At 46.5% G+C, this 15,378-nt stretch overlaps 1 protein-coding gene across 7 annotated transcripts in view; it reads right to left on the bottom strand.

Annotated features, from left to right (window-relative positions):
• LOC129865677 (dedicator of cytokinesis protein 11-like) overlaps positions 1–15,378 on the bottom strand; it is a 118,041-nt gene that overhangs the window by 53,544 nt on the left and 49,119 nt on the right. For 3 of the 7 annotated variants that reach the window (XM_055938626.1, XM_055938627.1, XM_055938630.1), the window contains exons 27-36: positions 15,167–15,238; positions 14,320–14,466; positions 13,768–13,851; positions 13,355–13,466; positions 12,515–12,553; positions 5,628–5,809; positions 2,065–2,178; positions 1,797–1,872; positions 1,551–1,628; positions 1,100–1,188 (exon numbers count right to left, since the gene is read on the bottom strand). In XM_055938626.1, the coding sequence (XP_055794601.1) occupies positions 1,100–1,188; positions 1,551–1,628; positions 1,797–1,872; positions 2,065–2,178; positions 5,628–5,809; positions 12,515–12,553; positions 13,355–13,466; positions 13,768–13,851; positions 14,320–14,466; positions 15,167–15,238 (993 nt within the window). The remainder of the gene's footprint in view (positions 1–1,099; positions 1,189–1,550; positions 1,629–1,796; positions 1,873–2,064; positions 2,179–5,627; positions 5,810–12,514; positions 12,554–13,354; positions 13,467–13,767; positions 13,852–14,319; positions 14,467–15,166; positions 15,239–15,378) is intronic. The other 4 variants (XM_055938629.1, XM_055938631.1, XM_055938628.1 and 1 more) reach the window with 3 other exon arrangements.

Below are 15,378 nucleotides of genomic sequence, written 5' to 3'. Positions count from 1 at the left end.
CCCCACTTTCAAATCAGCTGACCCCACATGGGGTCACAACCCCTAGTTTGGGAAAAGCTGCCATATGAGTAAGAAAAAGTATGACTAAAATTATGCCTTATTACATTATTAATGTAATCAATTTTGCTAATCCTCATCTCCATCACAATCCAACGTGTGGTTTCTACACTGATTATACAAAACATTAAGAACACCTGCTCTTTCCATGACATAGACTGGTGAATCCAGGTGAACGCTATGATCCCTTATCGATGTCACTTGTTAAATCCACTTCAATCAGTATAGATGAAGGAGAGGAGACATGTTAAAGAAGGATTTTTAAGCCTTGAGACAATTGAGACATGGATTGTGTATGTGTGCCATTCAAAGGGTGAATGGGGAAGACAAAACTGTAAGGGCCTTTGAACGTTGTGTAGTAGTAGAAGCCAGGCGCACCGGTTTGTGTCAAGAACTGCAACAGTGCTGAGTTTTTCCACGGTCAACAATTTCCCGTGTGAACCAAGAATGGTCCACCACCCAAAGGACATTCAGCCAACTTGACACAACTGTGGGAAGCATTGGAGTCAAGAAGGACCAGCCTCCCTGTGGAACACTTTGACACCTTGTAGAGTCCGTGCCCCGACAAATTGAGGCTGTTCTGAGGGCAAAACAGGGGGGTGCAACTCAATATCAGGAAGGTGTTCCTAATGTTTGGTATACTCAGCGTATATCGCTACAATAAATAATAAAGGCTTGCAAGTGTTGGAGAAATGACCCAAACGAAAAACTACAAATACGATCTTTTATCAGTTCATATCATGTTTATTTTTTTAATGGAACAGGATGTAGAACGTCATATTCAATTTGACTGTTCTGCTATGATGTGCTCTACTGAACTTGAATTATGGCGTTCCCTCCGGTTCTGTCCCAAATCGCACCCTATTTCCTACATAGTACACTACTTTTGACCAGAGCCCCATGTGCCCTGGTCAAAAGTAGTGCACTATATAGGGAATATGGTGCCATATTCTCTCTCTCTCTCTCTCTTTTTTTTTTTTTTTTTTTTTTTTTTTTTTTTAATTTGTATTGGCCCATCCACCACTCTCACTCTGTCTCTTACCTCAGAGCTATCTGGAGTGCTGGGGTCCATGAACAGAGATCCTCTGGAGTCCTCCCTCCTCACCAAGTGGCCGTTCTGAGCTACTGGGCCTGGGGAGTACCAAGACACATGTTCACATAGCTTCTCAGATACATTTTTTTGGAGGGGGGGTAACAGTAGTTTAGGTAGCCAAGAGGTTAAAGATGTGGATCAGTAAAGGATTCGGAAAGGTTGCTGGTTCAAGTCCCAGGCCAGGAAATACAGAAGAATGACTACCATTACTGTTGTGGCCTTGAGCATGGCACTTAACCCCCCAAAATATCTATCTAGAGGCGCTAACCCGCGGTTGACACCATGCCTCTCAGTGTGTGTGTGTGTTGCACAGGTGGCGTCTGAATTGGGGAGGACGGGATGGATGGAATGGTATCAAACACATGGGAACCATGTGTTCGATATCCTTTTGTTTACTTACTCCATTCCACACGTTCTGCCCTCACCAGCCTCCTGTGGTGTGTGGGTTTGGGAAAATGGCAGACGGAGAATTTCCGTTCTAACCAAATGGACAATAAAACACCTATTTTACCGCCAGTCCCCAAACATCAAAGCAACATTTTGATGGGAAATTACAATTCGAACGTCCCCTATTTATCTTCATGAATCATTTCCTGCACCTACTGTTGGCAGGGGTTAACACATTGAGGACAGACGTCACACTGACCGTGGTCTTTATCGATGGCCGTGCTGGTCCTGCGGCTGTCCATCAAGCCGGTTGATCTCAAGTCATCTCTGGAGCCCTGGAAGAGCACAGGACAATAACATGGGTAGGGGTCCATTCTATTTCAATTCAGTCAAATCAGGAAATAAACTTCAATTTCAATTTGTAATTTTCATCCAAACTCAAAAACGCCAATATATGACTGATATATCATGAGACCCGATAGAGTAAACCAGAACCTCCGGGGGTGGAAGGTAGGTGGGGGACTCACGGTGAAGCCCAGGCCAGGGCTGGAGGTGTGATGCTGGGCAGACAGCTGTTTGAGGTTCTGGTAGAGCAGCTCCAGCAGTGGCAGGTACAGTAGACAGATACGGGCCTGCTGATTCTGACATACAGGGGGGGGGGGGGGGACAAGTTCATGTCTTTTTCCAACAATCTTTATTGTTGTACCATTTGCATACACAGTGTGTTGCTAGCACGCGAACAGGAGCTCTGTGGTCTATGGAACAGTGACCCATAACAAACAGTACACCACTACTGTGTGAGACTGTCACGATCTGTGTCAACCAAAATAACTATTATCTACTGTATCATTAGAGAGAGGCTTTCTATCAATACAATGCTCCGCTGCCGGCAACTATTTGGATCCTACAGTGTGGATTTGCATAACCGATTTCTTCTTATCTTGGGTCTGTGGAAACAGTGAACACTCCTTACTCGAGTTAACTACGGGTAGTCTAGTTATTCATTTACTATCCTCTATTTTCCAAAACAGCAACAGCGACTCGGACTGTTTCCCCCGCTGCTGTATGAACACGGTTCATTTCCCTTTATAAACCTATATTAAAAAGTACAGATGTAGGATCTTCATTTGATCACCCGGTTGCGGGAGAACTTTGCTGCAATCCAGGAAATGTTTAACTTGTCGTGTATTTGAGGTTAAAAAAGGCTTCTGATTTTTTTTTCTCTCTCTCCCCCTCACCTTTTTGCTTTACTATTAAATATCCCTTTAGAAACAGCCTATAGCCTTTCATTGTGTTACAGGGTGATGTTTCTTTACCTATAATGAGCCATCTCACTCACTCACTCACTCACTCACTCATTCACTCACTCACTCACTCACGACTGTTTCTCTCACCTTGTACTGGTGTAGCAGTCTGACTGTCTCTCCTCTCCTCACCTTGTACTGGTGTAGCAGTCTGTCTGTCTCCCCATCCTCACATTGTACTGGTGTAGCAGTCTGTCTATCTCCCCATCCTCACATTGTACTGGTGTAGCAGTCTGTCTGTCTCCCCATCCTCACCTTGTACTGGTGTAGCAGTCTGTCTGTCTCCCCATCCTCACCTTGTACTGGTGTAGCAGTCTGTCTGTCTCCCCATCCTCACATTGTACTGGTGTAGCAGTCTGTCTGTCTCCCCATCCTCACCTTGTACTGGTGTAGCAGTCTGTCTGTCTCCCCTCTCCTCACCTTGTACTGGTGTAGCAGTCTGTCTGTCTCCCCATCCTCACATTGTACTGGTGTAGCAGTCTGTCTGTCTCCCCTCTCCTCACCTTGTACTGGTGTAGCAGTCTGTCTGTCTCCCCATCCTCACATTGTACTGGTGTAGCAGTCTGTCTGTCTCCCCATCCTCACATTGTACTGGTGTAGCAGTCTGTCTGTCTCCCCATCCTCACATTGTACTGGTGTAGCAGTCTGTCTGTCTCCCCATCCTCACCTTGTACTGGTGTAGCAGTCTGTCTGTCTCCCCTCTCCTCACCTTGTACTGGTGTAGCAGTCTGTCTGTCTCCCCATCCTCACATTGTACTGGTGTAGCAGTCTGTCTGTCTCCCCTCTCCTCACCTTGTACTGGTGTAGCAGTCTGTCTGTCTCCCCATCCTCACATTGTACTGGTGTAGCAGTCTGTCTGTCTCCCCATCCTCACATTGTACTGGTGTAGCAGTCTGTCTGTCTCCCCCCTCCTCACCTTGTACTGGTGTAGCAGTCTGTCTGTCTCCCCCGTCCTCGTTTTGTACTGTTGTAGCAGTCTGACTGTCTCCCCCCTCCTCGTTTTGTACTGGTGTAGCAGTCTGTCTGTCTCCCCCCTCCTCACCTTGTACTGGTGTAGCAGTCTGTCTGTCTCCCCCCTCCTCACCTTGTACTGGTGTAGCAGTCTGTCTGTCTCCCCTCTCCTCACCTTGTACTGGTGTAGCAGTCTGTCTGTCTCCCCTCTCCTCACCTTGTACTGGTGTAGCAGTCTGTCTGTCTCCCCCCTCCTCGCGTTGTACTGGTGTAGCAGTCTGTCTGTCTCCCCTCTCCTCACCTTGTACTGGTGTAGCAGTCTGTCTGTCTCCCCCCTCCTCACCTTGTACTGGTGTAGCAGTCTGACTGTCTCCCCCCTCCTCCCCTTGTACTGGTGTAGCAGTCTGTCTGTCTCCCCATCCTCACATTGTACTGGTGTAGCAGTCTGACTGTCTCTCCTCTCCTCACCTTGTACTGGTGTAGCAGTCTGTCTGTCTCCCCATCCTCACATTGTACTGGTGTAGCAGTCTGTCTGTCTCCCCATCCTCACATTGTACTGGTGTAGCAGTCTGTCTGTCTCCCCATCCTCACATTGTACTGGTGTAGCAGTCTGTCTGTCTCCCCATCCTCACCTTGTACTGGTGTAGCAGTCTGTCTGTCTCCCCTCTCCTCACCTTGTACTGGTGTAGCAGTCTGTCTGTCTCCCCATCCTCACATTGTACTGGTGTAGCAGTCTGTCTGTCTCCCCTCTCCTCACCTTGTACTGGTGTAGCAGTCTGTCTGTCTCCCCATCCTCACATTGTACTGGTGTAGCAGTCTGTCTGTCTCCCCATCCTCACATTGTACTGGTGTAGCAGTCTGTCTGTCTCCCCATCCTCACATTGTACTGGTGTAGCAGTCTGTCTGTCTCCCCATCCTCACCTTGTACTGGTGTAGCAGTCTGTCTGTCTCCCCTCTCCTCACCTTGTACTGGTGTAGCAGTCTGTCTGTCTCCCCATCCTCACATTGTACTGGTGTAGCAGTCTGTCTGTCTCCCCTCTCCTCACCTTGTACTGGTGTAGCAGTCTGTCTGTCTCCCCATCCTCACATTGTACTGGTGTAGCAGTCTGTCTGTCTCCCCATCCTCACATTGTACTGGTGTAGCAGTCTGTCTGTCTCCCCCCTCCTCACCTTGTACTGGTGTAGCAGTCTGTCTGTCTCCCCCGTCCTCGTTTTGTACTGTTGTAGCAGTCTGACTGTCTCCCCCCTCCTCGTTTTGTACTGGTGTAGCAGTCTGTCTGTCTCCCCCCTCCTCACCTTGTACTGGTGTAGCAGTCTGTCTGTCTCCCCCCTCCTCACCTTGTACTGGTGTAGCAGTCTGTCTGTCTCCCCTCTCCTCACCTTGTACTGGTGTAGCAGTCTGTCTGTCTCCCCTCTCCTCACCTTGTACTGGTGTAGCAGTCTGTCTGTCTCCCCCCTCCTCGCGTTGTACTGGTGTAGCAGTCTGTCTGTCTCCCCTCTCCTCACCTTGTACTGGTGTAGCAGTCTGTCTGTCTCCCCCCTCCTCACCTTGTACTGGTGTAGCAGTCTGACTGTCTCCCCCCTCCTCCCCTTGTACTGGTGTAGCAGTCTGTCTGTCTCCCCTCTCCTCACCTTGTACTGGTGTAGCAGTCTGTCTGTCTCCCCCCTCCTCACGTTGTATTGGTGTAGTGGTCTGTCTGTCTCTCCTCCTCATAGTCTATTGGTGTACTGGTCTGTCTGTCTCTCCTCCTCATATTGTATTGCTGTAGTGGTCTGTCTGTCTCTCCTCCTCATATTCTATTGGTGTACTGGTCTTTCTGTCCCCTCCTCCTTACCTTGTACTGGGTGTAACGGTCGTCCATGGCGTGTTTGATGAGCAGGTTCTTCAGGACGGCCACGGCCAGCTGTCTGACCTCTGGTGACCCCTGCAGGGCCTCGGCCACCTCCCTCAGCAGCAGACCAACCAGGAAGTGGTTCTTACAGTAATCCTCCGTCAGCGCAGACTCCAGGCTCTGATCTGGGGTCATAGGTCAAAATGGTTAGGTCATGCCCTAAATCACACCCTACCCTATTCCCTGGCCAAAACTACCCTATTCCCTGGCCAAAAGCAGTGCATTATATAGTGAACAGGGCGCTCCGGTGAAAAGAAGTGCACTACATAGGAAACACATACGGGTACTAGCAGCAGGTGCAGACTAGCCTGCTGTAATATAAAGGGGTGCATCTTTGACTTCAATCTGACTGGTAGCATTCAAGTGACATGGTAGATATCCTGTTGTTTCACTCATGGAACGATGTGTCTGACAAATTCCAGGGAGGAATGCGACAACATCACATGTTGAACACACTGACTCAGCAACCTTTTTCTCCAATGCAAAACACCACGACCTCCAATGAGGGAAATGAGAGAAACACCACCACCTCTAATGAGGGAAATCAGACAAACACCACCACCTCTAATGAAGAAAATGAGAGAAACACCACCACCTCTAATGAGGGAAATCAGACAAACACCATCACCTAAAACGAGGGAAATGAGACAAACACCACCACCTCTAATGAGGGAAATGAGAGAAACACCACCACCTCCAATGAGGGAAATGAGAGAAACACCACCACCTCTAATGAGGGAAATCAGACAAACACCACCATCTCCAATGAGGGAAATGAGAGAAACATCACCACCTCCAATGAGGGAAATCAGACTAACACCACCACCTCTAATGAGGGAAATAAAAGAAACACCACCACCTCTAATGAGGGAAATGAGAGAAACCACCATCTCTAATGAAGGAAATGAGAGAAACCCACCACCTCTAATGAGGGAAATCAGACAAACACCATCACCTGAAATGAGGGAAATGAGAGAAACACCACCACCTCTAATGAAGGAAATGAGAGAAACACCACCACCTCCAATGAGGGAAATGAGAGAAACACCACCACCTCTAATGAGGGAAATCAGACAAACACCACCACCTCCAATGAGGGAAATGAGAGAAACACCACCACCTCTAATGAGGGAAATGAGGGAAATGAGAGAAACACCACCACCTCCAATGAGGGAAATGAGAGAAACACCACCACCTCTAATGAGGGAAATCAGACAAACACCACCACCTCCAATGAGGGAAATGAGAGAAACACCACCACCTCTAATGAGGGAAATCAGACAAACACCACCACCTCTAATGAGGGAAATCAGACAAACACCACCACCTCTAATGAGGGAAATGAGAGAAACACCACCACCTCTAATGAGGGAAATCAGACAAACACCACCACCTCTAATGAGGGAAATGAGAGAAACACCACCACCTCCAATGAGGGAAATGAGAGAAACACCACCACCTCTAATGAGGGAAATCAGACAAACACCACCACCTCCAATGAGGGAAATGAGAGAAACACCACCACCTCTAATGAGGGAAATGAGGGAAATGAGAGAAACACTACCACCTCCAATGAGGGAAATCAGACAAACACCACCACCTCTAATGAGGGAAATGAGAGAAACACCACCACCTCCAATGAGGGAAATCAGAGAAACACCACCTCCTCCAATGAGGGAAATCAGACAAACACCACCACCTCCAATGAGGGAAATCAGACAAACACCACCACCTCTAATGAGGGAAATGAGAGAAACACCACCACCTCCAATGAGGGAAATCAGAGAAACACCACCACCTCCAATGAGGGAAATCAGACAAACACCACCACCTCTAATGAGGGAAATGAGAGAAACACTACCACCTCCAATGAGGGAAATCAGACAAACACCACCACCTCTAATGAAGGAAATGAGAGAAACACCACCCCCAATGAGGGAAATGAGACAAACACCACCACTTCTAATGAGGGAAATGAGAGAAACACGACCACCAATGAGGGAAATGAGACAAACACCACCACTTCTAATGAGGGAAATGAGAGAAACACCACCACCTCTAATGAGGGAAATCTGACAAACACCACCACCTCTAATGAAGGAAATGAGAGAAACACCACCACCAATGAGGGAAATGAGACAAACACCACCACTTCTAATGAGGGAAATGAGAGAAACACCACCACCAATGAGGGAAATGAGACAAACACCACCACCTCTAATGAGGGAAATCAGACAAACACCACCACCTCTAATGAGGGAAATGAGATAAACACCACCACTTCTAATGAAGGAAATTAGAGAAACACCACCACTTCTAATGAAGGAAATGAGAGAAACACCACCACCTGAAATGAGGGAAATGAGAGAAACACCACCACCTCTAATGAGGGAAATGAGCCAAACACCACCACCTCTAAAGCAGGAAATGAGAGAAACACCACCACCAATGAGGGAAATCAGACAAACACCACCACTTCTAATGAGGGAAATGAGAGAAACACCACCACCTCCAATGAGGGAAATCAGACAAACACCACCACCTCTAATGAAGGAATTGAGAGAAACACCACCACCTCTAATGAAGCAAATGAGAGAAACACCACCACCTCTAATGAGGGAAATGAGAGAAACACCACCACCTCTAATGAGGGAAATCAGACAAACACCACCACCTCTAATGAGGGAAATCAGACAAACACCACCACCTCCAATGAGGGAAATCAGACAAACACCACCATCTCCAATGAGGGAAATGAGAGAAACATCACCACCTCCAATGAGGGAAATCAGACTAACACCACCACCTCTAATGAGGGAAATAAAAGAAACACCACCACCTCTAATGAGGGAAATGAGAGAAACCACCATCTCTAATGAAGGAAATGAGAGAAACCCACCACCTCTAATGAGGGAAATCAGACAAACACCATCACCTGAAATGAGGGAAATGAGAGAAACACCACCACCTCTAATGAAGGAAATGAGAGAAACACCACCACCTCCAATGAGGGAAATGAGAGAAACACCACCACCTCTAATGAGGGAAATCAGACAAACACCACCACCTCCAATGAGGGAAATGAGAGAAACACCACCACCTCTAATGAGGGAAATGAGGGAAATGAGAGAAACACCACCACCTCCAATGAGGGAAATGAGAGAAACACCACCACCTCTAATGAGGGAAATCAGACAAACACCACCACCTCCAATGAGGGAAATGAGAGAAACACCACCACCTCTAATGAGGGAAATCAGACAAACACCACCACCTCTAATGAGGGAAATCAGACAAACACCACCACCTCTAATGAGGGAAATGAGAGAAACACCACCACCTCTAATGAGGGAAATCAGACAAACACCACCACCTCTAATGAGGGAAATGAGAGAAACACCACCACCTCCAATGAGGGAAATGAGAGAAACACCACCACCTCTAATGAGGGAAATCAGACAAACACCACCACCTCCAATGAGGGAAATGAGAGAAACACCACCACCTCTAATGAGGGAAATGAGGGAAATGAGAGAAACACTACCACCTCCAATGAGGGAAATCAGACAAACACCACCACCTCTAATGAGGGAAATGAGAGAAACACCACCACCTCCAATGAGGGAAATCAGAGAAACACCACCTCCTCCAATGAGGGAAATCAGACAAACACCACCACCTCCAATGAGGGAAATCAGACAAACACCACCACCTCTAATGAGGGAAATGAGAGAAACACCACCACCTCCAATGAGGGAAATCAGAGAAACACCACCACCTCCAATGAGGGAAATCAGACAAACACCACCACCTCTAATGAGGGAAATGAGAGAAACACTACCACCTCCAATGAGGGAAATCAGACAAACACCACCACCTCTAATGAAGGAAATGAGAGAAACACCACCCCCAATGAGGGAAATGAGACAAACACCACCACTTCTAATGAGGGAAATGAGAGAAACACGACCACCAATGAGGGAAATGAGACAAACACCACCACTTCTAATGAGGGAAATGAGAGAAACACCACCACCTCTAATGAGGGAAATCTGACAAACACCACCACCTCTAATGAAGGAAATGAGAGAAACACCACCACCAATGAGGGAAATGAGACAAACACCACCACTTCTAATGAGGGAAATGAGAGAAACACCACCACCAATGAGGGAAATGAGACAAACACCACCACCTCTAATGAGGGAAATCAGACAAACACCACCACCTCTAATGAGGGAAATGAGATAAACACCACCACTTCTAATGAAGGAAATTAGAGAAACACCACCACTTCTAATGAAGGAAATGAGAGAAACACCACCACCTGAAATGAGGGAAATGAGAGAAACACCACCACCTCTAATGAGGGAAATGAGCCAAACACCACCACCTCTAAAGCAGGAAATGAGAGAAACACCACCACCAATGAGGGAAATCAGACAAACACCACCACTTCTAATGAGGGAAATGAGAGAAACACCACCACCTCCAATGAGGGAAATCAGACAAACACCACCACCTCTAATGAAGGAATTGAGAGAAACACCACCACCTCTAATGAAGCAAATGAGAGAAACACCACCACCTCTAATGAGGGAAATGAGAGAAACACCACCACCTCTAATGAGGGAAATCAGACAAACACCACCACCTCTAATGAGGGAAATCAGACAAACACCACCACCTCCAATGAGGGAAATCAGACAAACACCACCACCTCCAATGAGGGAAATCAGACAAACACCACCACCTCTAATGAGGGAAATGAGAGAAACACTACCACCTCCAATGAGGGAAATCAGACAAACACCACCACCTCTAATGAGGGAATTGAGAGAAACACCACCACCAATGAGGGAAATGAGAGAAACACCACCACCTCTAATGAGGGAAATCAGAGAAAAACCTGTGAGAGCATGAACCCCAAAGAAATGAACCACGAGGCAGAGCAGCTTCAAAGCATCTTGGCATTGATTCTACAAGTGTCTGGAACTCTATTGGAGGGATGCGACACCATTCTTCCAAGAGAAATTCCATCATTTGGTGCTTTGTTGATGGTGTTGGAAAACGCTGTCTCAGGCGCAGCTCCAGAATCTCCCATAAGTGTTCAATTGGGTTGAGATCTGGTGACTGAGACGGCCATGCCATTTGGTTTACATCGTTTTCATGCTCATCAAACCATTGAGTGACCACTCGTGCCCTGTGGAGAGGGGCATTGTCATCCTATAGGGGCATAGCCAAGGTAGCCAAAATAATGGCCTGCCCAGCATTTTTATACATGACCCTGAGCATGATGGGATGCTAATTGCTTGATAGACTCAGGAACCACACCTCTGTGGAAGCACCTGCTTTTTATATACTTTGTATTCCTCATTTACTTAAGTGTTTCCATTATTTTGGTAGTTACCTGTGTATATCAAATGTAAAAATGTATATAACATGTTTAGAGATGTAGGCTATATGTGTGGGTTTAGGCCAAAGACATCTCTCCACTACAGTAAAATATAAGGTGTGAGTGTTATTGATTAAATATTGTGTGTTTAAGAAATGTGTTTAAATAATCCCACACAGGTTGTTTTCTGATTTCCCCTCAGTTTCTCTCTGAACTGTTAATGGTGCTTTACTCCAGTCAGACAGGACTAACAAGACTAGAGATTTGGAATGATAGACAGAGAGAGAGACAGAGACAGAGACAGAGACAGAGACAGAGAGAGAGAGAGAGAGAAAGAGAGAGAGAGAGAGAGAGAGAGAGAGAGAGAGAGAGAGAGAGAGAGAGAGAGAGAGAGAGAGAGAGAGAAGGCAGAGAGAAGGCAGATATAGAGAGAAGTGAAGGCAGAGAGAGAGAGGAGAATGCAGAGAGAGAAGTGAAGGCAGAAATAGAGAAAGAAAGAGAGAGAGAGGAGAAGGCAGTGTGAGAGAGAAAGAAAGAGAGCGAGAGAGAGCGAGAGAGAGAGAGGAAAAGGCAGAGAGAGAAGGCAGAGAGAGAGAGAGAGAAGTGAAGGCAGAGAGAGTGAGAGAATGAAAGAGAGAGAGAAGAAGGCAGAGAGGGAGAAGTGAAGGCAGAGAGAGTGAGAGAAAGAAAGAGAGAGTGAGAGAAAGAAAGAGAGAGAGAGAGAAGGCAGAGAGAAAAGGCAGAGAGAGAGAAGGCAGAGAGAGAAGGCAGAGATAGAGAGAAGTGAATGCAGAGAGAGTGAGAGAAAGAGAGAGAGAGAGAGAAGGCAGAGAGAGAAGTGAAGGCAGAGAGTGAGAGAAGTGAAGAGAGAGAGAGTGAGAGAAAGTGAAGGTAGAGAGAGTGAGAGAAAGAAAGAGGGAGGGAGAGAGAGGAGAGAAAAAGGCAGAGAGAGAGAAGTGAAGGCAGAGAGTGAGAGAAAGAAAAAGAGAAAGAAGTGAAGGCAGAGAGAGAGGAGAAGGCAGAGAGAGAAGGCAGAGAGAGAGAGAGAAGTGAAGGCAGAGAGAGAGAAGGCAGAGAGAGAGAAAGAAGTGAAGGCAGAGAGAGTGAGAAAGAATGCAGTAGTCCCACAGGCAGAGGCAGCATGAAAGACTCTCCCCTCGTCTTTCAAGTCTGAAATCATCAATCAAAACATTCAAGAGAAGAAAATTTATTTGATTTCCACGATCCAAGCCAGCAAGAAGTGTGACAAACTCCAGGCCACTACAAAGCATTGGCCAAAGCAGGTTGTATGGAGGATGTTAGCAATCATGAAGAGTGAATTAATGAGTGTCCTGGATAGACGGGGCTAGCAGAAATGGGTTGGTTAGTGGCGTGCGGTGTCAGTTGGCGTTAAAACTGCAAACGTGTCGGTTGATGTTGTGGAGGCATCACCTACCTACTGCGCCAAAAATCTCCGTTGCGTACGAAATAAAATCTAACGACCACAAGCAAAACAAAACAAAAGGGAGGAGAAAAATTAGGAAATTAAATGAACATACCATGCATTAGTATTATCAGAACACACTATGGCTGTGGTGGGGTGAAAAACAGTCATAGAATTCCTTTTACAACCCTCCTTTTGCTGGACTCCGCATGGTCTGCTCTGTAATAGACTTGTTTGTGAACTGGTGAGTGGGCCAAACCAATGAGGCAGATTAGCGGCGGGGGGGGGGGGGGGTTGTGGTTTGTAAGTGAGGGTGATGTAACAGATCATAGGAGCACAGCTTTGGTCTTCGTAGTGTATACTGGTTTTTGCAATACAGTTACAATAATTGATACATTAAAGGGAAAGTTCACCACTTTTCAAACTCGTACCGGTACCCCCTGTATATATAGCCATGCTATTGTTATTTTACCGCTGCTCTTTAATTATTTGTTACTTTTATTTCTCATTTTTTACTTATCCATTTTTAAATATTTTTTTAACTTAACAGGTATTTCTCTTAAAACGGCATTGTTGGTTAAGGGCTTGTAAGTATGTATTTCACTGTAAGGTCTACACCTGTTGTATTCGGCACATGTGACAAATAACATTTCAATTAATATTGAGGATGAATATTAGGTTGAAAAGTGGTGAAATGTCCCTTTAAGTGACCAGGACAAAGGAAAACCAGCAGCAATGCAGAACAGGAAGGCCTAATTTGTGCCTCCCAGGATTACGTGTGTGGCAGTGGCAGGGATCAAATGCAGGTCGGGAGTTGACCGGACAGAGGCGCATGGCGAGAGAGCAGCTTACCCTGAACTCTCTGCAGCTTGGTGCGTCCAAAAGCCATGGGCAGGTTAAGCGGGATGTAGTGCTCGTGGTTACACACCGTCATGAGGAAGTCAAACTTCATCTCGGTCAAGACCTGTCGGTCAACAAACAACTCCAGCGTTACAAAACAAGATTAAACAAACACGATACTATTTTTTCATCCTGAAAATAAAAAAAGATTAGAGGATTTCCATCAACATTTCCATAAAATGTTATGTTGATTTTAATCAGTTAGTCAAATATGCTGAAGCATATATTTGACTACCAGTGCCACACACAACACATGTACTGTCAATAGAGGCCTGTATACAGGGCTGTGTTGTTGTTCCACTGTTGCAATAAGAATACATAATCAGACATGGTAGAGAAGAGGGGTTGTTGCCATTATCCAGTACCTTGGGGTCTTTAAGGGTGAAGCCACACATGTAGTCGTTGACCAGGCTGAAGCCAAAGCCTCTGTTCATGAAGGTGAGACAGCGCTGTGGAAGGGGGCCACAGATTAGGAGGAGGACTAACCAAGACCAGGACTAACCAACTAAGCACACCAAGACCATCTTTCATATACAGTGCTTGACTTGCAGTACACGGAGTTCACCACACATTACCGTTGCTATCGGAAGGGAGTTTGGTGTTCGACCTGAACCTTCAATATCAACCACAGCAGGCCGCTGAGGGGAGGACGGCTCATAATAACGGCTGGAGCGGAGCGAACAAAATGGCATCGAACGCATGTGGAAACCATGTGTTTGATGTATTTGACACCATTCCACTGATTCCGCTCCAGCCATCACCAGGAGCCCATCCTCTCCCAATTAAGGTGCCACCAACCTCCTGTGATATTAACAGTAAATCCCCCCCCCCCCGAGCAGCGATAATGTATTTGGTATTATTTCTGTCCTGTGTGGTTCAGGGAATGTATGGGGGCCTGTAGTGTATGGGGTCCTGACCTTGATGAAGCCAGCCAGGCTGAGGTTGACACAGCGGGCCTCCTCGGGAATCTCAACATGGCGGATGGTGATGTGAGGCATGATGGACAGTAGTAGGGACTGTAGGGCCTGGTGGAAACTGTCTGGAAACCTCTGGGCACGGGGCATCTGGTAAAACATATTCAGTTCAATGAGACCAAAGTAAACGACATATATATATCAATCTTATATTACCTAATAGGAAGTGTGCGCTTCTACTCATTGAGAAACAGGTTTCTTTCCCAATAGAAGGCTGGCTAAGAGGTTACACTCTCTGAAATGTGCACAGCTTGTAACATCCTCAACTTTGCCAGAGAACGCTCTATCAATTGTATTATTACTGCGCTCTATTTCAGCAACCTTAGTTTCTCTTAGAGGTGCTGCAGTAGAGGCCATAGTCTGGATGTTACTGGGACTGTTTAGAAACTGTTGGCAAGATAAGAGTATGACTAGGAGCATCCCCATCACCAGCTCAACTAAAGGTTAAAAACTTTCCGGGAAAAAAAAGGAGAACAGAAATACTTGTGTGGGAGTGGAGTGTCATTTCTGGGAACGTGTAAGTGTTGGTGTGTGTGTGCACAAGAGACACACGCATGTCGAATGAGGAAGAATGTGTTGCCACATTTTCACGGTGAGGAAAGAGAGACTGAACTGAAACGCCCTGGCACGCGACAGAGAAATATTGGCATGTACAAGACAGAGAACTCTCGAATCTTCGTAACAACACACCTGAGGGAGGGCCAGTGAAAGCTGGCGTGTGCCTGCGTGTACACCGTACTTCATGTGGGACACAAGATAAACCCTTCATCAGAATAGAACATTTGCCAACCTTGATCCTGTTGCCCTCCTGCAGGTACTGGGCCATGGACTTGGCCATGGTCTCGAAGAAGAACCAGGAATACTAGAAAAGAGGATGAGAGACAGAAGACGTTGGAACTACTCCTCAATTGTGAAGCATTTAGAATGCGTCCCAATTCGACCACCATGTTCCCTACATAGTGCACTACTTTTGACCAGAGCCCTGGTCAAAACTAGTGCACT

The sequence above is a fragment of the Salvelinus fontinalis genome, chromosome 11 (genome assembly GCF_029448725.1).
Source record: "Salvelinus fontinalis isolate EN_2023a chromosome 11, ASM2944872v1, whole genome shotgun sequence".
NCBI lineage: Eukaryota > Metazoa > Chordata > Actinopteri > Salmoniformes > Salmonidae > Salvelinus > Salvelinus fontinalis.
Note: the sequence above shows the minus strand (reverse complement) of the source record. Positions and strands in the feature narration are given on the sequence as shown.